The sequence below is a fragment of the Equus asinus genome, chromosome 11, assembly GCF_041296235.1.
Source record: "Equus asinus isolate D_3611 breed Donkey chromosome 11, EquAss-T2T_v2, whole genome shotgun sequence".
NCBI classification, from domain to species: domain Eukaryota; kingdom Metazoa; phylum Chordata; class Mammalia; order Perissodactyla; family Equidae; genus Equus; species Equus asinus.
The window spans coordinates 17,926,465-17,953,329 of record NC_091800.1 but is presented as its reverse complement, the minus strand read 5'-3'; the positions used below and the strand labels follow the sequence as shown (position 1 = coordinate 17,953,329).

At 40.9% G+C, this 26,865-nt stretch overlaps 1 protein-coding gene across 9 annotated transcripts in view; it reads left to right on the top strand.

The window, feature by feature from the left end:
• SMAD9 (SMAD family member 9) overlaps positions 1 to 18,198 on the top strand; it is a 77,371-nt gene extending 59,173 nt beyond the window's left edge. For 6 of the 9 annotated variants that reach the window (XM_070520535.1, XM_070520532.1, XM_070520534.1 and 3 more), the window contains 3 exons: positions 2,402 to 2,623; positions 9,436 to 9,692; positions 14,386 to 18,198. In XM_070520535.1, coding sequence (XP_070376636.1) covers positions 2,402 to 2,623; positions 9,436 to 9,692; positions 14,386 to 14,529 — 623 coding nt within the window. In that variant the 3' untranslated portion in view covers positions 14,530 to 18,198. Of the gene's footprint in view, positions 1 to 783; positions 895 to 2,401; positions 2,624 to 9,435; positions 9,693 to 14,385 lie in introns of all 9 variants that reach the window. The other 3 variants (XM_070520539.1, XM_070520538.1, XM_070520540.1) reach the window with 2 other exon arrangements.
• The last annotated feature ends 8,667 nt before the right edge of the window (positions 18,199 to 26,865 follow it).

Sequence of the window (26,865 nt, the reverse complement as noted above, 5' to 3'; positions counted from 1 at the left end):
TCTACTTGAATGGACAGTTCAGTTCAGCAAAGGCAGACTGACCCCACCTTCTATGCCATTGAACTCCACCGCTGATGTCACAGGACCATTCTGAACAGAGACTAGGAATGTATACAGAAGGAATCAGTTGTTCTGAGGTCCTCACTGAAGAGTTTTCCCTCTGCCTTGGGAGTTTGGATTGTTATGAATTAATTTCTAATGAGAAATTATCTACTCAATGCCTACCATTTCCCTCATCACTGTCCAATCACAGAACAGATATTTGGGGAGAAGAGCCCTTCTCAGCATGCCTTGAACACAAGGTTACAGTCAGGTTTCAGCTGTTTTGTGTTTGGGGGCATATTTGAACTGTCTCAGAGACAGAGCATCCATGTGGCCATTGTACAATCCATGGCAACAGAGGAACTGAAAATTAAGCTCACTTCAAAGAAGAGTTAGCTTTCTCTGTTTTCAAAGCCAGATAACAGACTATTCTGCTATTGAGAAAAGCTAAGAGAATAGCCCTTAGATTTGAAACTCTTATCCTGAAGTCATTTGAACTCAATGATAACTCGTAAGTCAGAGAGAAAACTAATCAGCCCTTTAGTGAGGAGCTCAGGCCACCTGATTTCTCCTGTAGGACACGCCCAGTGTCAATACAGAATAGCCTTATTACATTACTGGTCTCTCTTTAGCAATAGCACTGTCCACCAAGCCCAGGAGTTTAATGGCAAAAAACGTTGTATCAAGCTGTCTTTGTGTAGCTTGCCAGGTTGACATTCCTGTTTTACTGCTTTCTTTTCTTTGACACACCACCCCCGCCTTATCATGCCACAGAAGCCCCAGGGACCCAGAATGGCCAACCTGTAGATGCCACAGTTGATAGTCATTTAGTGCTGTCAATGCCTAATGGAGGTAAATTTGCAGATGAACAGCTAAAGGTAGCTATTTTCCGAGAGAGTATTTCCTATTACCCCCAAACAAAGCAAATCAAAGACCAAAACAAAACAAAATGTGCTGGCCTGCCATTTCCCGCGTGTGTTAAGGGGCAGATGGTGTGGCTTTGCGTTTTAACTTTGACATTCCTCAGTACTGTGGGTTGACTGTTTTACTTATCACCCCGGTTACTGGAATAAATTCGTTTCTTATTTTAACCTAACGTTTAGAAGTTGGTAGTTCTTGATGTGTCGTATGGAATTGGGTATTTAAGAAGTTAGTGATTTTATCCCACTGTGTCTCTACTACAGGTTGTAGTGGTATCTTTCATTTATCTTAGAGGGATGCGTCTAGAAATATATGTAAGTAAGGTTTTACAAAATTTTATTTGTGTCTTATAATAGGCCAGATAGATGTTGCTCAATTTTAGTGTTCATACAAGCCACCTGGCCGTCCTTATAAGTGCAGATTTGATTCCCTAGATGTGAGGTGGGCTCCGAGGCTCAGTCATTCCTATCACGCTCCCAGGTGATGCAGGTTCTAGGAACCACGCTGAGCAGGGAGAGTCTAAAGGAGTTAACTATTTAAAGTATCCAAGAGTGAATTCTTGTATATTTGAAGGTCTTCTTGTAAGTCAAATAATCACCCCCTAATTTATCTGTTTCATAAGTTTATATTGTAGTGCATATAAGAACACACTCTAGATAAAAGAATTATGAGGATGTTCAAAGAAAAGAAAGATAATATAATGACTAGAAAGGCAGAGAGAGAATGTGAGTGGCAAAGAAAGACGGGACTCTGAGCTTTGGTTGGTTACTGACAACTTACTTAACTTGGAAAAATTTGAGGTAATAGTATACCATTCATGGATTTCTTATTGAAGTATACTGCTCTTGAAATATTTTTATGCTATAAATAATTATGTGTTCCATATGTACACAAAGGAGAATGTGAGTCTATATGGAAGTTTTTTTCCTTTCTTAAAGTCCTATCTGGTGTTTACAGTTTGGTTTTTATCATATCTAAACTGTTATTTTTCATCTTTAGTTTGTTAGAAAAGGATGCTCTTGGCCACAGGGATTCAGTTTGGCACAGTAACAGTCGTCTGCTTTCTTTCATATGTAAAGATGAGGTGACCTGCCAACTTCCTTCTAGCTGTGTTTCCTTTGGGGTGATGAAGTTTGCATGGATCTGTTCATATCGTTGTTTGCCTGGCCCCCTCAGTACTAATGAATATGTTTACAAATGCTCTAACCGTGGGAGAGTCACGGGACCCTGGCCTTTGTGCCACAGGTACGTTACCCAGATGAGCTGATCACAAACAGCTTCCGTTAAAGTGATGGGTTTGAAAAGATTGCAAAGAGCATCCTTGGTCTTGTAGCCAACATTCTAGTTAACAGCATCAATTTAAGTTTTCCGGTGGATCAGGAGATGGGAAGCCCAGGTGTGAGGGTAGTGATGTGCTGTCTGATCCATTTTCTTTCAGACTTTCGGCCAGTTTGCTACGAGGAGCCACAGCACTGGTGCTCGGTCGCCTACTATGAACTAAACAACCGAGTTGGGGAGACATTCCAGGCTTCCTCCCGAAGTGTGCTTATAGATGGATTCACAGACCCTTCAAATAACAGGAACAGATTCTGTCTTGGACTTCTTTCTAATGTCAACAGAAACTCAACAATAGAAAATACCAGGAGACACATAGGAAAGGGTAAAAACAAATGTGTAATTCCTTTATATATTCTTCTGAACTGAACGTGGAAGTAGGAACAAGCCGTGTATTGGCCACATAACGCAGCGGATGATCCCAGGGCTGGTGCGCTGGGAGACCGTCCTAGGGTTATTGTTGGAAAAAGTGCATGGGCCTTCAGGATCTTATTCTCTCTGCCTCCAAAGTTGGCATGGCATCTTCCGAGGGGTGGCATAGGGCGGGTATTATGGAGACAAACAAGTTGATAAGTATGAAAAACAGGATGAAATTGATGAATGGAAGTATTATGAGTTATTTTTGAGTTGCCTAAAGATACTAAGTAGGATAACTTCCAAAGAAGAGGATTCTAGCTGGATGATTACTTAGATCGGGTAAAGTTACCTGTGGAGACTTAGAAGCTAGGTAGTTAAAAAGCATTACTTATTTATGTTTGGAAGCTTTTGGTAGGTGATTGGGGTTCTCCTGTCTGGGCTGTGTTCTTACAGCTGAACGGGCCCAGGCCTCACTGGGATCTGGCTGGCGATGCTTTTGGAGGCTCTCTCATCAGTGTGCTCGATGGTAACAATTCCCAGCAGAGTGGGAGGTGTCATGGAGGATCTTTAAATCATTTTCTTTTATATAGAATCACTGCTAGTGCCTGAGTGATCCCTGGTTGTCCACTGTTATGTCAGATTTCTCTGGAATCACAAGTGTCATTTGATCTTTTCTGTCCCCAGACAGCACTTAGACACCTCGGGAAGGTAGCCACAAGCCTTTTTTTTCCATTTCCTGGGGAGATTCATTATTTCACTTGGTGGTCCATTTTAATATTCTTCCTAACATACCTCCTAAATGTCTCCTGTTGTCATAAACCTACAAGCTATTGATTAGAAACAGATTGAATCCATTCTTTGGTGTTGACTCTTAATGGTGACAGTTACTTTATGTTTGTTCATATCCTGTATCTCTCCGTCGTGGCTTTGAGGTAGCTTGCAAGAAAGCTTTGCAGTGAAATGATAAATGAAAAATGGAAAATCAGAACCTGTAGGTGAGGAGTGGGGGAGAAGACGAATACAACTCTGTCATCCCTTAGGGTCAGCAGTGGGATTGGGATTGTGGTTCAAGTTTTGCTCTGGTTTTCCTGACTGGGAGGTCAGAAAAGGGAAACTCGGTTTGTGATGTAATCTTCATCCCGAAGGAGGAAACATAGCTGTTCCTCAAAGGAAATAATACTTTCACTTTAACTGACTTCTTAAACAAATTTCTCAGGTGTGGTTTTACTTTCAGATGATTTTTAAAGAATCTTCAGGTGAGATCTAAAGGCAGAACATTAAAACACGGTGTTGTAGAGCTGTTTGCTGACAGGCTTTGCAGACTGGTCTGTGTATTAGACTTCTGCTGTTGCCACTGGATCCAAAGATAGAATTAAAACATTAAGGAGTATTGAATACCTTCTGGGAACCTTTCTGCAGGTAGTTGTTCGAGGTGCTGCTGATGTGGACATGGAGTCGGTGTTCTGTGTTATTGACTGAGAGCTAATCCACAGGATTAAGAAGCCCTAGGAGCAAGAGCCAGTACTGATGGCCTGTACAAAAACCAGAAAGCGTCAAGTGCTCACCTGGATAGAAGGCACTCCAGTCTCAGGTGGTCCCCAGCCAAAGTCACAGTTTTCTCAGAAGACTGCTTTGGAACTGCTTTAATGTGAAACGTTTTTGTAAAGCCAGGCCACAAAACATGGCAGAAGAAAAATGTTGGCTTGGAATATTTTTAAAGCAAGAGCTGTGAGTCTTCTCTGAGGTTGGGGACTGTTTCTCAGGTGCTGCCCTGGATCGTCTGGTTCCCAGCAGTGGGGCTTCCTGGCGCTCCAGCCTGACTCAGTTTGCAGCAAAATACCCTCCTAGATTAGTGAGTAAGTTAGCTTGTTCCATGGAGTTAATTAATAGAGACATTTAGATTTTAGAGATGTGCATTCATCTCATAAATATTTATTGAGCACCTACTTTTAGCCAGACTGTTCTGCTCCTAGGGATGCAGCAACGGGAAACAGTACAAACAAAAAAGCCATCAGGAAAAAAATCCTGCCTTCATGGACTATATGCTACTAAAGACAGACAGACAAGAAATGATATATATATGTCAAATGATATGTGTCTAGAGAAAAACAAAGGAAGGGAAGAGAGTAGGGTGGTGCCATGTTATAATTTAGAACAGGGGAGCCTGGGAAGGCCTTCCTAAGAGGTGACATTGGAGCAGAGAGCTAACGAGGGAATCAGCTGTGTGGGTGTCTGGGAGGAAAGCTTTCTAAGCAAAGGGAGCAGTAGGTGCAAAGTCCCTGAAGCCTGCTTGGTATACTGTGAAGAACAGCATGGAAGCCAGTGTGAGTGGAACAGAATGAGCAAAGGGGTAAAGAAGTCTTGCAAGAGGAGGGGACAGGACCAGGTCGCCGGGGGCTTGGAGCCCTTCAGCATGTTTTAGCTTTGACTCTGTGAAATAGTAAGATGGAGTTAAGATGAGTTTACATGATCTGTTTTCACTTTAAAAGGATCCCCTCGCTGTTATATTCAGATTAGACTGTAGGGGGCAAGGGAGGACGGTAGCTACAAAGAAATAATTCTTTTTATTATAGTCAGTGATGAGCCATTTCTCCCCTCAGCAGTTATCAGTTAGCTTTGAGGCCAGTTCTGGTTTGAGTTCCTTGCCACTAAAGCTAGCTAAGATGGCTGGTCCTCTTGAGAGCCGTTTGTGCGGCCGCCCTGTGAGCAGTGCAGGTGCTTTGAGTTGTGTTTTCTCCAGAGGGGATGGCTTGTGCTGACTCACCTGTGCTCTCCCCCTGCTTTGCATCCAGTGGGACACACTGTGCGGCGCCAGGCTTGGTACAAAGCATCAATTTGCAGCCTCGCAACAATCAACTGCTGTAAAGGGAATTGAACCTTTTCCTTTGACCTCACTAGCTAAACAAAGTGCTTTAAATAGCCCTTGGCAAGTTAGCTCTGGCATACCAGGGGCAACAGGTTAAGTATCAGAGGCCATACCTCGAAGAACCTGGAACGCTGCATTCTAATGTAAAGTCTATCCATAGTCTTCCTTGAAAACTGGGAAACCACTTGAACTCTTTTAAATGACTGACAGCTACCCCCATTGATGACCTAATCCGTGTCAGGCACCCTGGCACGCACTTACCCATGTTGATTTTATAGTACCCTACACGCAAGGTTTTCTTAGGCCCATTTTGCAGATGAGACAGCTGCAGCTTAGAGAGTTCAGTAGCTCACCCACGGTCACACAAGGGATGCCAGGCATTTGCGCCCATGACTGTCTCAGGCCGGCTGCTCCCCTCAACTGGAGGGGAGGGACCCCCCTGCCTTTTTATCTTTGACCCTTCTTAGTGCCTTGTTTGTAGAACTGAATCTTTCGATGTGGGATGAAAATACCTATCATACGCTGCAGCAGTGATGTCATCATCAACTTGGAGATGTTGAAATAATTCCCTACTAATACTCAAATGATGGGCCCAAACCTTGCTTGTTCACCATGTTATCCAGAGAGACTTAAAGTCTTCAAGTACAGATTTGGGGGACCAACCCTGCTACCAGGCCAGAGGCAGCTTTATGTGAATTAGGAGCCCCTTTCTCAAGAGAAGTTACTGCCATCTGCTGGAGAAGTCTTGTAATAATTATGAGGCAACCTGGAGTTGTGCAGTGCACAACTGCAGGCACGGTCCTGTGGAGGGCCCACGTGCATCCTCTGAACCAAAGGCCTGGTGTAGATCTGGAAATCTTTACTTTTATGTTATTATTTTTTGATCATCCATTAAAACATTTTTTATTTTGGAAAGTTTCGAACACACAAAAGTAGAGAGAGTGGTGTAATGAATCTTCATATTAACATGTCCACCTTCAGTAATGAGTCACACCCTGTGCCATTCTTTTCCTCCATCCCTCTACAATATTTTTGCGAGAGTATTTTAAAGCAAATCTGACTTCACATCCTTTCTCCCATATATTTGAGTGTATACCAACTATGCAAGGAATTTCTGAAACTGCCGTTACTATACTCAGATATATGCACTTTCTTAAAGCTCCAGCTGATCCTGATAATCAGCCAGCTTTTAAGATAACTGTTCAGAAGAGAGGACAACAGTGGCCAGGAGAAGATCGATTACAAGCTCCAGGGAAGGTGTTGAGCTTGTGCTCAGAAGTTGAGTAAGGCATCAGAGGTCTCTGAGCAGGGCGGTGGGGTAATGAGATCTGCTTTCTGTGGCGGTATCTTCCCTCCCTCCCAGTCAAGAGGGGACCCATGCACATTCCTTCCACTTTGGGACACTGACTTTCTCTTCTGACTATTAGATTCCAGAGCATTGGAACCCTCTCACCAGCCTAACTCACCCATCCTCCTCCCAGTCTTTCCTCCGTCATTTCTCTGTCACTCAAGACTACAGAAGAGGACTCAAAGGGAGCACACTTACAGTCTGACTCAGCAGACCCAAGTCAAACCCAAAGTGTCTCTGGTCCTAATTAACCGCAACACAGGACTCCAGACTCCCTAATCTCATAAAAGGTGGCTGTAACCACACACAAGTGGAAAGCTCAGATAAAGAAAGACGCCACCGTAGAAGAAATGTAGTCCAAGATGTGGGTTGAACTTGCTGGAGGACCACATTGCCTGGGTTCTCTTTGTCGTTTCAGGAAGCACTTTCTTTGGGCATTTGTCCTTCTTGCTCACTGCTCTCTTTGGCGATTTTGAATCTAGTACATGTGGTTTATAGCCACTATTCTGGCCTATCAAATGGATGCAAATAAAATCATTTGCCTACTTGACTCTTCTTTAGGTGCTGCTGTCTCGAGCTAAAACTGAGGCTCCTTCAGCTTGGGGTTGAGCTCCATCCTTGTCCTCTTGTTCAGAGCCGGCTCGGGCCTCCAGGTGCTCTTCCTGTTGGCTCTGCTCCCTCTTCTCACTCAGGATGCTAAACCACTGCCCGCCTGCCCAGGCTCTTCTCTGCTTTCCTTACTCTGCCAACATGTCTGTGGTTGCGGATAAGACTTTAACAGGATTGAAAATCATCCCCTAAATAAAGACCAGAGTCAGATAACAAAAATCTTATCTATTCTACTTAATGGGTTCTGGGAGGATTATATATTTGAAGGTCATTCAATTCAAACACATACTGAACGCTTAGCAGCCCCACTCTCTGCTCTCTTTTTAAACTCTCGTTTAAAAAAAGCCACCCCAGGGCCAGGCCTTCTCCCCGAAAGGTCACAGGGGTCGTTAGAGAAAGGCTGCTCTGATTTGCCCCTGCCTCACCTCCCGCAAGTCAGCCCAGCGAAGTAACTGTGTCCCAGCCGATTAGCACTGTCTTTCTGCCTACTGCTCACCGCCTGTGTCATGGGTGTCAGACCCAAGGCCGTTCAGGGAGAGTGAATAGTGGAGATGAGAAAGAAAGGGAGAGGAAGGCTGAGGAGAGGGGAGCCAGTCTGATCTGGGTGGTGAGAGGGGACCTTGGCCTGAATATCCAGAGCTGTGCTTTATCTTTGTGACTCTGGATCCGTTTCCTCAGAGTGACGTGGTTGGAATACGTCCTACTGAACAACGTTCTTTTCGAAAATTGTGTTAAGGGAAAGGAGATTGGAAAAGGAAACAATAATTCTGGCGGGTGGTAGTCCCATTAAGTGCCGAATGGCCTCAAGTGCCCCTTAGAACCTGACGGAGAAGCTGAGCAGCTCTCTCATCATGTCTCCTAAACGCAGTTATGCGAACCGAGCCTGAGAACCCCTGCAGGTCTGTAAGTTCTATTATTTAAAAGTTTTGTATTTTCATTTTGAGGAGATCCGAAATATATCACTGTAAGTATATCAGGCTCATTTCTACAAACACCATGTCACTGCATGGTGACTGTTTCGACCCTATTGACATCTAGTGCTGGCGAATTTTGTTTCTGCTAAAAGGTTGGAGAAAAATTGGTCTGGTGTTTAATATTTGCTAGACTAGAACTTGTTTATTTTATCTAACCCCAGTCCCTTGCTATAAATTTATGCTTAATCTAAAACCCAGACGTTTAGAAGGAAAGAATCAAGTAAAATTTAATTTGGAATAAAAATTAGTGTGAGCAGCGCCGTGCTCAGGATGTTTTCTGCCTTTTGACTGCAAGAACGTGAGCTAAGAGAACATGAGCCACATTGTGACTGGGAGTCTTTATATCCTAAACTGTGGCAAGAATTTCGTTGTTCATAAGTAAAAAATAGGCATTATTTCTGTGATCTGTAATAGCAAGTGATAAGCTTTAAAATGAAATAGGTCTCTTTGAAGGATTTATTAAGAGAAATGGATTTCTAATTGTTGGTAAAATAAAATTTAAACTTCATTTCTTGTTCCCTCTGAAATGGGTGTAGTAGATGCACTTAAGTAAGATTTTCCGTGATATTCTCTGTGCCCAATTTTTTTTTTTTTATCTATGGACCTGAAGGACTCTTTGATGTTCTGCATTATGTATTTATTTTGCATCTGCTGTTATGGGCTCTGCCTTTTAGAACGCATCAGTGTGAGATCGAGAGTGATGGGGGTGGTATGTGAGAGCCTGCTTATTTGGTCTCGGCAATGATTGTAAACATGGGTTGCCGTCTGCTTTTGAATGGGTTTATGGAAAAAACACAGATTATCATTAAAGCCAGTAGGTACTTTGGTCACACATTTTACTAATCTGTAATCGGTGATATCAGAATGAACCTCACAGGAGACAGTCCCATCTCTAGAGGTGACAGAGGTCAGTGAGAAGGGAGCGGTGTTTCACCTGAAGTAAATACGGTGCTGGTGTTTGAAGGCTGTGTTTTTGCCCGTAGGCGTGCATTTGTACTACGTCGGGGGAGAGGTCTACGCCGAGTGCGTGAGTGACAGCAGCATCTTTGTACAGAGCCGGAACTGCAACTATCAGCACGGCTTCCACCCAGCCACTGTCTGCAAGATCCCCAGTGGCTGCAGCCTCAAGATCTTCAACAACCAGCTCTTTGCCCAGTTGCTGGCTCAGTCAGTCCACCATGGCTTTGAAGTCGTCTATGAGCTCACCAAGATGTGCACTATCCGGATGAGTTTTGTTAAGGTAAGGAGTGCTTGCTGCCAGATTACAAGATGGAAAGTGAAAAACAAAACAAAACCAAAAGCGCTCTTTGGTTGATATGGTAGTTATACAGCCAGTTCGAGTAGACAGCCTTTTTTTGGAACTGTATTTAATTGTTTTTAGGAAGAGCTCCTCTATGAGTATGACCTCTCTTTTTAAGCAATTATAAGAAGATTCTTAAGCATATTACTTTTGGAGGAAAAACAAGGTAAGGTAGTTATCTGATTTTTTTAAAGGCAAAAGATAAAGTGACAATAATTTTATAGAACTTAATGCTACAGAGATTTTTCCATCCCTCAAATTGCTGGGTACTATTGTCACTCAGTAAATGATGATGAATGTACCTGAATTAAATAAGACGTTCTCCGTACTCTTAGAAAGCATACAGGCAAACAGAGGAGATAATATTTATAAATAAGCTACAAAATAGACAGTACTGGCTCTAATTCAAGATAGTGTAAATTAAGTGCTGTATAAAGGCATGAACAAACTGGGATAGAAACATTAAGCTGAGTATGATTAATTCTGAGATAGCAGTAGATATTCTATTTATGAATATTTGATGAATTTCTCAAATTAGATCTTATTAAGGTTGATGTGAAGGTTGGAGAACCAACAAGTTATTTAGTGGGAAGGAAAAATAACTGGATTTTCACATTAAAGCTAAAGCCCTCTCTTTCACCATCTGCTGTTTCAGCTCTTGCAAAGCACTTACAAATAATTCTAATATTTCAGAATCTGAGCTTCTTTATCAAGCTATTTGGGTACACATGACACCGTTTCTGCATTGTCACATATCCATCCAAGGAATCAGTATGGCTTGTACTAGGTTTTTTTCAAAGTGAATTTTGTTAATCCTTTAAAGTTATCATAAAAAATAATTGGCCTATGTTCTATACTCAAATTATACTTTATTGTATTTGTAATTCTAGTGATTATTTTAAAAATAAGAATCCAGACTATAGTTTCCAATTTAAAAAATGGCTTCTTGAAACCATTTCTATTTCATGATGGCAAAGCAGTTTTATTCAAATTTACTAAGTTTTAAAAGCATTTTTACATTGTAAAGCAATTAACAAATGCTTAGAAATCTTTTCAAACGTTCTGATGCTTTAGAGCCAGCAGAGGGCATTAAATTGCCATTAGTGAACAATCATTTGAATCATATGGTTATTCTTTCCAGGTCTCTGTTTTTAAAATTAGGATGAAATGCCAATACCCCAGAGGTAATTATTTCACTGTAACATAAGCTTACAAAGAAATCTGATTTTCCCAGGATCAACTAGATGTAGTTCTCAGATATGCAACATTTAAATTCATAAAGCTACACAATTCACAGAAAACAAACTGTTACTAATAGTACAGGAACTTTTAAAGAAAATAAATCCTTAGCAGATATAACTATAGATGATCAGTTTAAAAGAGATTTAGAAGTTCTCATCACAAGAAAAAAAACTGTAACCCAGTGAGGTGATGGATGTTAACTGAACTTACTGTGGTGGTGATTTTGCAGTATACACATATATCAAATCATTATGTTGTACATACACCTAAAAGCAATGCAATTCATGTGTCAATTATATCTCAGTAAAACTGGAAAAAATACAGTACAAATAAAAAGAATATAAAATATCTCAATTTCATATTGATTACATATTGATATAATATTTTGGGTATATTGGGTTAAATAAAACATTATTAGAATTTTAAAAAATTATGGATGACTAAACACTGGTGACTTCTACTGGGGGGTGATAGCCCAGATCATCTTTAAGGTCTCTTTCTGCTCTGATTTTTACTGGTTCTAGGACTCTTTCAGTCAGTCAACAAATAGTTATTGAGTGCCTACCATGTGCCAGGCACCATTCTAGGTGTTGGGACACATCAATGATGACTCAAAGATCTCTGCCCTCACGGCATCAATATTCTAGTAGGGAGAGATGGACAATAAACATCAGCTATGATAAAGAAGTTGAGTGGACAGAGAATGTAGAGCAGGGCGTGGAGAATTGGAGTGCTGGGGTAGAGGGAGGTTGCAAGTTTTAAAAGGTGGTCAGTGTAGGCCTCATTGAAAAGGTGACACATCAGCGAAGACTTGAAGAAGACATCGAGTTAGTCATAAACGTGTCTGGAGAAGAGCAATAGATGCAGAGGGAAGGGTAAGCCTCACGGCAAGAGCATGCCTGGGAATTTGGAGGAGTGAGGAGGCCAGTGTGACTGGGGCGTGATGAGTGAGCCGGAGGTGAGGGTGATTGGAGCAGTAGCAGGGAACCAGATCCCAGTGCTCTGTAAGCCACTGCCGGGATTTTGGCTTTTCCTGTAGAGAGATGGGACGCCATCGTGGGGGTTTGAGCAGAGGATTTTCATGAACTGACTTAACGTTGTTAAAGGATCACTCTGGCTGCTGTGTGGAGAACAGGTATGCTACAGACAGGGGTGGAAGTTGGGAGACCAGTCAGGAAGCTGTGGCAATATTCAGATGAGAGATGAGGGTTGCTCCCACGAGGAGAGTTCCAGTAGAAGTTGTGAGAAGGAGAAGGATTCTGAATTTTGAAGGTGGATTTGATGCAGGATATGATAAAAAGAGAGGAGTTAGGTGACGTTGCCTTCAGCCGAGATGGAGATGATACAGGTAGATCAGGTTTAGATACAAGATTAAGAGTTCAGTTTGAGGGAAAATAACTTTGAGATGTCTAGTCACACATCCAAGTGGGGATGCCGAGTAGGCAGTTAGATGTGCCGGTCTGGATTTGGGGAGAGAGGGCTGTTGGGGATGTAAATTTAGGAATTGTCACTACAGGGACAGTTTTTAACTCCATGAGCCTGGATGAGATCACCAACAGTTTGAGTTTAAACAGAGAAGATAAGGGGTTCTAGGATGGAGCCCTGGGACATTTCAGCATTAAAAGATGGGGAAGAAGAGAGAACCAGCAAAGAAAACCAAGAAAGAGCAACTAGCAAAGTAGTAGTAAGAGCAAGAGAGGAGGGTGCTTTGTAGGTCATTGAGGAGGAGGGTGAACTGACTCAGATGCTGCCCGAGCGGCACGAAGACTGAGGGCGCTGTTCATTCTAGCGATTTAAAGGGCTTTTTTGATCTTGTTGAAGGCTAGGGTGAAATGCTACTTAGATTGGATTTAAGACAGAATGGAAGGAGAGGAATTGAGACAGCCAGACTGGGCAATTTTTTTTAGGATTTTTGCTAGAAAGGGGATCAAAAACATAGGGCAGTAACTGGTGGAGGTGGCAGGGCCAAGAGAAGTATTTTGAAGATGGGAAATATTTGAGTATGTTTGTATATTGATAAGGACGATCCAGGATAAAGCAAAAGATTGTAGGAGACAGTGGAGAGTTTGCTGGAACAAAGGCCCTGGGAAGGCGAGTGAGTCTTAATGCACAACGGGACGGACTGGCTTATGTGGAAACACAGAGAATTAATCTCTGGAAAGAGGTAGAAAGGCCGAGTCTGTGGGTGCAGGTGCTGTGGAAATTCTCTTCTGATGGCTTCATTTCTCTCACTAAAGTAACAAAGAAGATCATCTGTTGCAAGCAGGCTGTGGAGTAGGTGTTTGAGGTTTTAGGGGAGAGGAGTAGGAGTGAAGTCATTTGGGGCATGCAGCAGGGATCGGGGGTTGGGAGAACGAAGGGACTCGGGGAGTGTGGTACAATTGCCGGGGGGCATCAGCGGTCCTCTTGAGGTTCATGGTCATCACTGTAAAGTGTGAGGAGGCAGCATGGTTGTGTTGAAATCCAATTTTTAAAAAACTCTACAGAGAATCACTGTTGCCAGTAACAAAACTAATTTGCTTGACTGTGAACCCTCTTTTTTTATTTTCCCCCAAGGAAGATTACCCCTGAGCTAACCACTGCTAGTCCTCCTCTTTTTGCTGAGGAAGCCTGGCCCTGAGCTGACATCCGTGCCCATCTTCCTCTACTTTATACGTGGGACGCCTACCACAGTATAGCGTGCCAAGCGGTGCTGTGTCCACACCCGGGGTCCGAACCGGCAAACCCTGGGCCGCTGAGAAGCGGAACATGTGCACTTAACCTCTGCACCACGGGCCGGCCCCTGAGCCCTCTTTTAAAAATAACTTTTCATTGATGTATAACATATAGAGAAAAATACACCAATTAATTAATTAATTAATATTTATACTCTCTCTCCTGTGAATGGTAATAAATAAGGAATGGCCAGACATGAACCAGAGAGAGAGAGAGAGAGAGATAGGAGAAACAAGCTTTGTTAGTCAACCCTGAATAATCAAGAGCACCCTCCAGTTCTCTCTTTACCACGTTCAAAGCCAGTCACAGGTCTGTAGAGAGTAATCATTTTGTGCAAAACATTGTCTTCAGCATGAAGGGGGTGAACATAAGGTCAAGTTTCTTCCCTTGTGGAAGGGAAAATGACATGCCAGTGTTTGCAGTATGACTAGAGCCCAGGCCATCTCTAGGGCTGTGTATTTGGTTGTGAACCCAGAGGGCAGGGCTTGATTAGGCTGTCTGGTTGGTGTAAAAGCTGGCCTGTGCTTACGGGAAGGTAGAGGCCACGCTCTCTCCCCCAGGTCTCTGGAGCTGCGCTGGGGCGTGGGCTCCGAGTCCACTGAGCTCTGTCTCATGCCTCTTGAAGCCGACTGTAAAGTCTGGCACAGTCACTCTTGGCTTCCACTCTTCCTTTCAGGGTTGGGGAGCCGAGTATCATCGCCAGGATGTCACGAGCACCCCCTGCTGGATTGAGATTCATCTTCACGGACCGCTGCAGTGGTTGGACAAAGTTCTGACTCAAATGGGCTCTCCACATAACCCGATTTCTTCAGTGTCGTAACAGTCAGGTCTCAGTCTACATTTCTATAGAATAGATGCTATTGCAGGCAGTGGCTTATATCATTTCAGATTTGCAACTAATTGAAGTTTTAAGTACACTTGTAAATACATATAATATATACTATTCATATTTTTTATCACCATTTGTTTTGTGCTTTCTGGTTAACCTGATAGCCAGTGCAATGTGATTAGAAAAGCAGGTTTTTTTGTCCCTCGGCTATAAAAAGCAGCTTCTTTTGTGGGAGGAAACAAACAAAAGGCAACTGTATCAATAGTATTTGAAGGGCGTTGGCAGAATAAAAGACAGCTTTAGTCAGCCATGTCATTGTATGGCATGTTGTGTGGCCACCAGAAAAATATTAAAACTGTTTATACGGCAAAAGTCAGGTACTAGCAGCACTAGAGCAAGTAACACTTTGAGACAAAACAAAGCAATCAAACCCATGTGATTTAAGTGATCTCACTTTTAGTGCTATTGGCAAGAAAAAAACCCAAGCTTATACAATCAATTATGTAAGATCGGACACATAAATTTTATTTTATTTCTGAAGTTGAAATACCTATAGCTGGACTATTGTGCTGATATTAAGGGTACATTTTAAACAAATTTTAACTGTGATTAGAAAAGAAAAAACTGTGAAGCTGAGAGTCCTGTTGCCTCATAATCTACTACTGTAAAGAAAAAAAAATGAATCTAATATGGCAAGAAAAACATGAAAATAGCATGAACTGAGCTATATCCCCAAATTGCAAGGTAAGACCAGAACATAGTCCGAGAATCAACCAGGGAGACTCCTGTTTTCCACATAGGAAATCAGGTTCCTGTTTCCTGGTTATTCGTGTCGGGCAGTCCGTCAGATGTCCACGTCTGCATGGTGAGCTGTGAGGCCATGTGTGGTCCTGTGTGGAGAAGCAGCAGGTAGAATAAGAGAGTTGGACAAAAGCATCCTCTGTGTTTACTTATGCCTTCCCACATTCCCACAGTAAAAGTCTCTAGGTGAGGGCCCTCCTTTTGTCATATTTCCTTGCCTGTTAGAAAATTTTAACTATTTACAGATTACTAAAACAATGGTGAAGCCTTTGAGAAAATCCCATTACTGGGGTCAAATTTATAAGTTATTTAACTCAGTGTCTCTGTTGATTAAATTATCTACTGGTCAAATCTAGTAGTCTCTTATAAAGCTAAAGTCTCATGCTTGGAAATAACTTCCCAGGTAAAATGATAATAGTTTCATAATTCCTGTAATTTCTGGGGAACAGTGGTACTGAATGACAGGACACTTAAAAAAATACACAATATTAAAAACCTATTCTTATTTACCCTTGGGTGATAAAGAGAGGAAAATTCCCCAAATTTCTAGGTACTTTCATATATATAATTTCCACCCACTAAACACTGCATTGCTTGGAAAAATATTTCACACCCTCTTAAAAATGTATAATTTAAGAAGGTAATTATGCTTGTAACAGACGGTACTTCAGTAATCCAAGAGGTTTCTTCATTTATACATTCTGTCTCAACTCTTTCTAGCATTAGTGCACACGGTAGTTGTTTCTCATTAAATTGTATTCAAGGTAGAAATGATCATGTGACAAAGATATATGAGTGAGCTACTACTGTCACTGCTTGTAATGACTAGTATTATCTAATAGGAACTTTCATATATACAATAGAAAATAAATATTACATTTTACATTAAAACTAGGTGGCCCATTTAGTGTTAAGAAAACCCCGTAGTTTCTTGGTTCATCAACTATGTATTGTGTACCTGTATGTGCAGGTACCATGTTAAGTACTGTGGAATCAAGTATAAACAAGAGACAGTCCCTCTGGGGCTGAGAGTCTAATAGTAAATCTGTTTGTATGGACATCTTCATGTTTCAGAACTTGTAAAACAAAACACAACACACAGTTTTTGTTTTGCTTGAAAGAAAATGTGATTGATATCTTAATTATCTCTATTTCAAAACTCATTTCCCTTCTCTTCTGAGCAATCAGGTAATGGATGAAGATGTCTTTGGATAAATGCCACTTTTCTTCTATGTCTCAAAGTTGGTTTTTTTCTCCCCTTGCTTCCCTGTTTTCCAATAATTCTCCATCTCCGTTTTTCTTGGGAAAGGCATTAATATGGTGAGTCTTCCTCATATGAGTATCATTCCATGAGAGAGTAGCAAGTACACATGGTTTCTGCTCCAGAGACCAAACCTGGCTTTCTTTTCGTTTTTTTTTTTTTTTTGCTGGGAAAGATTCACCCTGAGCTAACATCTGTTGCCAGTCTTCCACTCTCTCTTTTTTTTGTTCTCTTCCCCAAAGCCCCAGTACATGGTTATATATTCTCATTGTAAGTCCTTCTAGTTCTTCTGTGTGAGCTGCTGCCACAGCATGGCTGCTGACAGATGAGTGGTGTGGTTCTGCGTCCAGGAGGCGAACCCGGGCCACTGAAGCAGAGGGCGCCGAACTTTAACTGCTGGGCCATCAGGGATCGCTCCAAACATGGCTTTCTTGATCAAACTCACCCTCTGGTGATCTTATACCTTTACAGAATTAATCAGAACTGGTTGCTTACACATGACATTAAAAAAACCAAATCTTGAATTTTCATGCAGCTTTGGGAAACCAGGACAGAATTATTCCAGTGAACCTGAATTATTTCTTCAAAAATAAATGATTAAAGTGGTACATATGCATCATCACCAGTCATGTCTCACCAAAAGCCGTCATTAGGATATATGTGAAATTCAGAGAATTTAGAATTGATGAGAAATTAACCCTTCAGTCTTTGTAACATAGTCACATTTTAATCAGCCTTTTTTTATTTTTGCTGGCAAGAATTGTCCAATGTTGTACTGCAGTATTTGATTTCAGACTTCTAAATGTGCTCATTTAGCATTCATTCCTTGAGGTAGACAATCTGAAAAATGTAATAGCATTTTTTTTACAGCAAAGTGGACATACTAAGCCATTAAATGCATCAGCAATGCCAAACATGTCTAAGGTTGCCATGGACAAGGGTTGTGCAATAGAGAATAATAACATTTGGCCTGCTCACAAGACCCAGAACACTTATCCTGTTGTTCAAGCCTGTTTTCTGGTTTTTTTCCTGTTAAAAAATGGAGATGTGAAAAGTTTGTTTTACTTAGACGGTATTTTAATATCTGCCAGTGCTTTGGAACTATAAAGATGTCACTGTTCAACACATTCACTTTATGTTGTGTTATGTTTTTTTTTTTTTACACTCAGTATAAATCAGGAAACGGGCAACAACCTAGCATTTAGAATCCCTTTTCATTGTCTTCCAAGGAACTGAATACCCCCATGACAACAGCAAAAGCATTTTACACAGATCGCTTGCTAGGCTTTAAGCGCCTGCTTAACTTTGAATGTGTCCTGAATATTTGGTATATGTATTCAGTAAATAAAGCAAAATGTAACATGCATTCCAAATTTTGTCTTTTCCTGTTATGATTTAACAGCTGAACTGTATGACAAGATTAGGTGATGCTAGCATATGTTAAGGATAAGTTCAAATTAATGTCAAACAAACCAACAAAAAAAGAAACCATTTCTTTTTAAGTAATGCTTTTGATTATAATATCTTGGCTTCAGCCATCCTTCAGATGCACACCTATACTGTTATCTGATTGTTTATAATAAAGAATACTGTACCTATATGTCTTTTGGCTTATTTTTCCCCACGCACCTCATAGAAGGATTCACTGCATATGAGTCTTAAGATGATCTTAAACCATCCTATTTTGAAAATGTGATGTTCTTAAAAACCAACATGATATGCATAGAGGCTTTTTTTCTGAACAGTAGGAAATATTAAGTGATATTGCAGTATATAGGAAAGAACGAACCATTTTATTATTGTAAACATCTGTATGTTGTTGTATATTACCTATCAAAAAGGTGCTAACGAAGGCTGGTGAAGAAAAACTAAGATGAAATCCAGGAGGAATATGAACATCTCTGAAAATGTAAATTCTCAGTTCCCTCCATTAAAGTTTCTTCCCAGTCTTAAAATGGAGGGAGAAAAATATGCAAATATTTCAAGAAAATTTAGCCTTCCTATTACCTTGATCCAGGTTTTCCTTTTTAATGTTTTTTGGAAATGGAAACCTTTATTCAAAAGAAATATTTTGTGGAATTCCAAAATATAAGCAAATGAAAGACAAGCTATTTGAATTATAGGTGGGGATCATGAAACCTCCAGTTTAAGCTGTGAGTTTTTGGCGAGCGGTGATTGTGTCTTGTTTGTTCTTGCCCCCCCCATGGTTCACCACCCTGTTCTTGCATCTAATATCTGGTATTGGCATTTCAAACACTAACTAGTACAGATTTTTTAATATATCACAGTATGGGCATAAAATATTGTCTTTAAACATTAGCCCATATTAGAGAAGGAATATTTTCATCAACCCAGAAACTTCCACATATTCATTTATCAGATGGTTCTCATGCATCAGCTACCTTCAGGCAGTCACTGTAGATCGAATGCCAACACAGTTCCTGCCTTTAAGGGGTTACCAGGTTGTAGTGGAAGAGGAACAAGTAAACCAATAAAGATCAGTGGCTATCAGTTATGACAGGCTGTGGGGGACCAAACAGTGACATCTCCATCAGGCCCTGGGTGGGTTCCTGGGGAGGCTTCTGGGCTGGTCCCACTTGCCTTCCTTCCCGTCAGTTCCCTTAGCAAGTCATCCCAGACATTCCTAAGCCAGGTCAGGTGCCTGTTTTCTGTGCTCCCGTCATAATTTGGGGTCATCAATGGTCAGTTTTCAGTTCCTGCATCACATTGTTTATTTGTCTCTACCAGGCTGGGAGCTCTTTAAGGGCAAGGATTGTATCTATTCATGTCCAGCATTTTCCAGCTATTGTTTAAAAAGACATTTGGGGTTTACATCGAAAAGGCAGAAATGCTATTTGTTTCCAATTCTCCTTTTTAAAAATCAGCGAGTATTTAATTTCTCCCCTTCTAAATAAAAATAATGGCAAGCCTCTAAGTGCCTGTCCAGTGACCATGCTGCAGCTGGTGGGGATGAGGGAAGGATGCTCATGGTTTAGTTTGGAAATAGATATTCAGCTGCACAGCAGTAGCAAAGAAAGGTAACTTTGACAGTTAAGCAGTTAAAATTGCTTTTAGTCTAAGCACTTAATTTATTTCCAAAATGTGAATTTGAGTAGAGATAAGAAGCACAAGGAATTCTGGTGTTGCAGCACCAAGTTAACAAGGAGGATGAAAAAGACGCCAATTCTGAAAGTTTCTCTCTGCGTGATCATTGATGGTTCCGTTATTTGTATGCATCTGATAATGTTAGGTATGGCCTCAGAATTAGTCCAGTAGTCTGAAAAACGATGTTAAATAGAGTAAATATAATGAAAATTATACTCAGTTTGGCTCTTAAGCCAAAAATTACTCACACCTGCGACATGTTATTTGGTGATAATTCTTGCAAGTGACAGGCTAACTTCTCTCTAATATCATTATTTAGAAAGAAAAAACTCTGAAAATTCTAAAAATAACCCACTGAGGTTTAATGAAGAGATGTCTGTGGAGAGAGGTACAGTAGCAGGGGTCAGAAGACTTTTTCTATGAAGGGCCGGATAGAAAATATTTTTACCTGTGTAAGCCATGTGGCCTTTGTTGACTGTTGCAAGTGCTCAACTCTCTCATTGCAGAGCACAAGCAGCCATAAGCACTGTGTCAGCGGATGAGCCTGGCCATGTGTCCATAAAAGGTTACAGACACCAAAATTTGAATTTCATGTAATTTTCACGTGTCACAAAAAATTTTTCTTTTGATTTTTTCCCCCAGCCATTTAAAGAGGTAAGAACTATTCCTAGCCTGCAGCAGTAGAGAGCAGACTGTTGGTCGGATTTGGCCTGGGGTTGGGTGTCCTAGTTTGCCAACCCTCTGGAGGATGAGAGGCCATCTCGAACATTCCAGTCATAGCCACGCTCCCATCTGAATGCAGCCTCGTGGGACATCCCAAGCCTGACCACCAGAACCCCTCAGCTAAGTTCAGCCAACCCACAACACTTTGAGCCAAGAAAGTAAAAGGTGGTTATTTGAAGCCACTATACTTTGGGGTGGTGTGATAGACAACTGAAACAGTGGTCCTAACCATCATCCACGCGTTTGGAATGTTGATGAAACTTTGTTCATCAAGAGGCCTCAGCAAATCACTTCTTGTTACAAAGGGCAGGCATGCCTGTGTGAGAGCACCTGCGATGTATCATATGGCTGCCACCCTGGTCCTGATCAGTCTCCTGGCTCGATGTGCTTTGCCAGTATGTCAGCTGTTTAAGACATCTCTGTTCAAAATACTTACTTCCCTCTCCCAGTGTATGTGGGAAGGCTTGCCATTTTGGTTGCTAGAAATAAAACAATCAATTCTCGCCTCCTATTATTAACACGAGAGGTGAGCTATTACGTTGCCCAGCAAGTGTACAGTGCAGGCAGGAGGGAGTACCAGCCTCTGAGGACACTGCTGGTCTGGCCTCTGCAGCACTTGGCACAGTTACTGCACTGAGCCCAGTTCTGGCCTTAGTTTGCAGCTCGAGAAGAGTTCACGGCCCAGTGCTCTCCTGGTCAGAAAGCACTCAGGCTGCCTCTCCAAACAGGGCACTTGAGTGTTGCTCTGTGTGTCTCAGTTTTAAGTTCTTGTTGCCCTTCGGAATGGGTAACGCCTGGCTTGGGCAGGGGCTGTAGTCACTTTCCAGTTGCTAACCAAGCAGGAAGTGTTCAAGAAAGTGAGACATTAGATGGACTGTGTGTCTCATTTAAAGGTAGCAAGTGTCTGGGACCAGTGAGCAGAGGGCAATTTTGATTGTTGCTGGCTCTAAAGGAGAGAATAAGAAATAGAAGAGACACAGGAAACATGGGAACTCATTGTTTGGACACAAGGAAGAGAGAAGGGTACCCAAGTGAGAGAGGATGCTTGGCTTTTCTTGCACAGGCATCTCCCTGGCAAGAAGAGTCCACCTACTAGCACAGAAGTCATGGAGGCTTTGCAAGTACCGTAGGAGCCTGCGAACAAGGCTCTCTGGGCACTGTCCTGCTAAAAGCAAACCTGAGCTCCCACACTAGCAGACAACTTTTTGTGATCTTAGAAAAATATTGACCTAAGACTCAGATTCGCTCATTTTTTGAAAGGAAATAATGCTGTCACAATTACCCGCACCATCCCCCCCACAGATGATTCTAATCAACATGATGACTTGCAGGTATATCTGTGTATTTTAACATGATATAATTATATTACCATAACAAATAGTAATAAATTTTTGTGCAAATATTTAATATTAATATAATGCTATTAATATATCTTCCTTCTTATTAGATTTTCAAAGGCAACCGGTATAAAATCTTATTAGTGCTGACAATGGTCTCCAATTTGAGGACAGTAAATGATAAAAAGTGCAATTATAAGAAAGGAAAACAAATAGAAGATCTCACTAATCATAACTTCTTTTCTGGTTGTTTTGCTCAGCTCTGTTTTCATTTTCCTGCTGCGTGTACTCCTGGGTCCTCTTAAGCCCAAACTACAAATAGCTCATGAAAATCAGCGTCTGTGCTTGGTGAATATATCTTAAGAGAGGCTGCATGCATTTCTATATTACTAGGCTAAAGCCATGAAGAGGAAAGATTTATTTATTTTGCTGCGGTAGATGATAACAAAAGTTCACCTCCAATGCTTTAGAAGAATACAAATGATTACTTGGAAGGTGAAGTCACATGTGTTGAGGATAGTAGGGAAGGTCACCCATGTCCTGATTAGAAGATGAGATCAAATCACCTAATTATTAATCATGTCACATTTTCACTAAAATGTTTTAAAAACATTGGTTAACTTTAAACTCAATAAAAGCAGTATTTTAATCAGACTTTTTTCTATAGTGAGACAAGTCTGCTACACAAATGACGGTTCAGCTCTTTTTCAAATAAATTGCTAACCAAACACAGGTTCTAATGTCTGTACCATTTAATAGCATCTGTTGTCATGATTGTAATATTCATTATCGTAGCTAGAGGAAGTCAGAAACTGAGGGAGTAATGATAAAACAATACTAAATTTTCCATGTCAATAAGTTACGCAAAAGAAATCAGGGCTATTTGACAATATCTGTATTAGTTATAATTTCTAATTCTAGAAAGAGAAACAGGAAATTATAAATTAACAGTCATTTGAAAGATCCCAAATCGAGGCCTTTTAAACCGAGACTGGAAACCCTGAATCCACAAAAGAAATGTCAGATATGTTGAAATATACAAAAATTAAAAGCTGTATGGCAAAGATACCATTAAAAAAAGTTTATAGAACAATTCTAGATTTGGGGAAAGTGAATAAAAATGGCATAGGGTTAATTTTTATAATATTCACCAGACTTCTGCACATTGAGTAGGAAAAGGAAACCTAATGGAAAAATAGACAAAACATATAACAAGGCAATTCACAAAAGAGCAGATCTAAATAACCAACAGGCTTATGAAAAGGTGCTTGAATTTACCAGTATTCAAAAATGCTAATAAATTTAACAACTAGCAGTATATATCTATCAAAAAGACAGGAGTTAAAAAAGAACAATAATTCCAACTGCTAGCAAAGATGTTGGGAAAAGAAACTCTTGTTGCTGGTGGACGTGTGAAGTGGTATAGCCTTTTTGGGGGAAAGGAATATAACAATATCTATTTAAAGGATACGTGTAGCTATATATCTCCCTCCACCAAGCAATCTCGTTTCTGAGAATCTATCCCAAGGCCACAGAACCATCAGTACATAATGGTACATAAGGACACGTGACAAGGATGTTTGCTGCAGCATTGTTCATAGTGGCAGAAAATTGGACACCAACAGTGGAACGATTGAATGTGACAGTACATTCATGTCATGAGATGCTCTACAGCCATCTAAAAGAATGAACCAGAGCTATGTAAGTGACTCCAGGGGGCTTCTACACAGTCCTGGTGCATAAAAAATCAATATATTGATGTGTGTATAATACACTCACATTTTTATGTAACAATGACAGTTGCCAGTGTGTATATATGTGTGTTTATATAAAGTTGTAAGCATGGAAAAAATAAGGAAGAATACATGCCCAGTTGCTGACATAGGTTACCTGGAAATTGGCAGTGCATGGAAGACAGAAGTTTGGACAACCAACAAAAGGATTGAAGGGGCAACCTAAACAAAAACCCCTCAGTATATACAAATGATTACGTTGAGTTATTTATATAAATTATATGTGTGTGCATACAGAAAGTTAAAAAAATAAGCATTTATCGAAATGCCTACTGTGTTCAAAACCAGGCACTTAGAAATGTCAGCTCCTACTTTAGCAACGATATCTACTCTGGAAAGAGCATCATTTTTGGAGACAGAGGATTTAGGTTCAAATCTTGGCTCTGCCTCTAACCAACAGTAAGACCTGTTTTATAAGTCACTTAACTTCCCTGAGTTTCTTTCCTCATCCAAAAACAGGGACAAGAATACTTGCCTTGCCATGTTTTGAGGTTCAGATGAATTAGCACATATGAAAGTAATTTCTAAAGTAACATAATTAGGCTTAGTTTAAATAAAATTTGTCTTTTAACACATTCCAAAACCCAAGGCTTAATATACAAAGGCTTTATTCTCATGGCCCAATGATAGTGTATTCATTGTCAAATGCAAAGAACATGTTCCAATTGCACTGGCCTCACCATGATTACTCACACAGGTCACACTGCTTACAGCAGAGTGCGCTAAGTAACTTGGAATCAGAAGTCCTGGGTTTAAGTCCAATAGCTGTGTGATCCTGAGCAAATAAGCTCTGCAAGCCTGCTTCTGCATCGATGAAATCATAACTGTTGTGCATACATTATGGGATTATTGTGAACAGCAAGGATGGAGGCAGGATTGTTTTGAAAGTTATAAAGTGCTAGAAAATTGGAATCATTTTGTCATATTGTCCATAGGTGATGCTTTCTTCATGCACCTCCGGTAGAGAAGTTTACATTTTTGGGCCTCAGAATGGATGGTAAGAAACTCTGGGGAGAAAACAGCACTATAAGTAAGTGCTATGTATATGGAAATAAAGATTCATTAGTAAAACCACATTTCTTCCTACAAACTGAGATAGAAAGCCAAGGAAAAAGCATAAATTGCCTACTTTTCTCAATTTGTAACAAGATTTCAGTTTGTAATAAGAAAAACATTTTTGAAAAGCTCATACATCCATAGTAAAAACTCAAGAAGTACAAAGGATTATTTTTATAAGAGATGGTCTCCCAACCACTGAACCCCCATTCTCCTAGCCCACGCCACCAGTGCCCCAATTTTCCTTTATGGAAGCAACTCTCAATTTTGTATACAAGCATGTATGTCTGTGTGAATATATTTTTCTATGTAATTGTTGGTAACATTAGTTATGACCCTTTGTATTTGCCTATTCATAATTAAGTCCTTAAGTATATAGTCCACTTTAATTTTTGGCCAACATTGCCTTTGAAGGACACTTCATTTGGGCCCTCTGGTTAGTTGTCTCCTTTTTCTCCATGGTAGTTTGGATTAATAACTCCTGAAGCAAAACACCTATTTTATAGTTTTCTTTCCTTTTCCTTTTATTATCACTTTTTAGCAAGTTTCTGCAATACTCTAGAGCTGCTGGTTGATGAGCTGAAGCAAATCACGCTGGGCTTCTCACTGAAGTGAGCCCTCCCCGAGTGATTTTCCTGTCATTACATCCTACAGGCTTGTTTATTCAGTCCCTCCAAACCACGCTCTTCAAGTAGAAGCCTGGGAATGGTCTAATAACTGAGGATTTCAAAGAGCTTGAATTATTGGTATACACGCTGTTATGGAGTATCAAGATTGGGGCTGTCGCTAATTCATTGTAATGAGTACTCTTAGTTTCCTAGCTTAAATATCTTGTGCTCTCTCATTCTTCCTACACTTGCTCTGCAATATCGTAGGAAACTCCACTGTCTGTTGGCCTCACTTCTCTGCTCAGCCAGAACTCTATCTTCTTTTACTGAAATTATCAAAAGCATCCTAACTTCCTCACCCTCTTCTTCCATTAAATGAACCCAAGATCAAGCTTGCAATCTATCCTTCCTATTACTATGGCTGGTTGAGCCCTGTGAAATACTGTCACGTAACTGCAGATTTCCATTACAGATTCCTGGTTGCCAGGAGGCCAAATCTGTAATGTCACATCAATCTCTTTATCTATAGTATTATTTAGGATGTAAGTTTGGCTAGATGTATCATGATAACCATGGCAGACACAAGATATTCCATCTTTCACATGGTAGTCCAAAAACAGAGGGTCCCAGGCTCGGATGGTGCCTCTGCTCCCCAAGGCCATCCAGAGACACAGGTTCCTTCTATCTTGTTCCACCTTCCCCAGTGAATTACCCTCATTTGGCCTAGGTGATCTGCTGCTCTGTCCACGTTCGAAGCAGCAGGACGGAGGAAGAGGGGAAATGGGCCGCCTTCCTTTTTCAGGGCACCATCTGGAAGTTGCACACATCATTTCCATTCATAGCCCATTGGTCATAACTTAGTCACATGGCCACACCCAGCTGCAAGGGCAGCTGACACATAGTCTTAGAAAAAAACTTTTAAAAATTGAAAAAAAATACTGAAAAGTGCAAAAATGATAAATGTATAGCTTGCTGAACTTTTGTTAACAGAACACACATGCATAACCAGCATCCAGGACAAGAAGAGTATTACCAGACCCCCAGAAGCCTCTTCGTGCCTCCTTCTAGGCTCCACCTTGTCCCATGTGTAACCACTCCTCTGTGTTCTAACGATGGTTTTACTTGCATTTGTACTTTATATAAATGGAATCATCCACACGTCATTTGTGTCCAGATCCTTTGGCATGATATCATGTGCTAATCAGCCATATTGTTGTGTGGCTATGTTCCCAACCAAAAATTCCATTACTATGAAAGAAGGGGAAAAAATGTATCGGGGAACTATTAGCAGGCTACTAGCCTGTCATTGACTTCAATGTATCTTCCTAATTTTCCTCTTTTTCCTAAAGCCTCTGATCAACTCCCTCAGTCCATGTAAACAGATGACTTCTCTTCTGACTGCTGGAAAACGGAAGCTGTGAATTCCTTTATGTTCTTATTGCTACAGATATACCACATCTATACATTATCTCCTTTCCTCTAGCCTCAAACGAACTGCCACAGCATCACTTCTGCCATATTCTGTTAAAGCAGTCACAGGGCCTGCTCAGATTCAAGGGGGTGAAAAAACAAAATCCAGTGCTTAACGGGTTCATGGCATAAGAGCATGTGGGATGGGACATTTTGCTGCAGCCCCCTTTGAA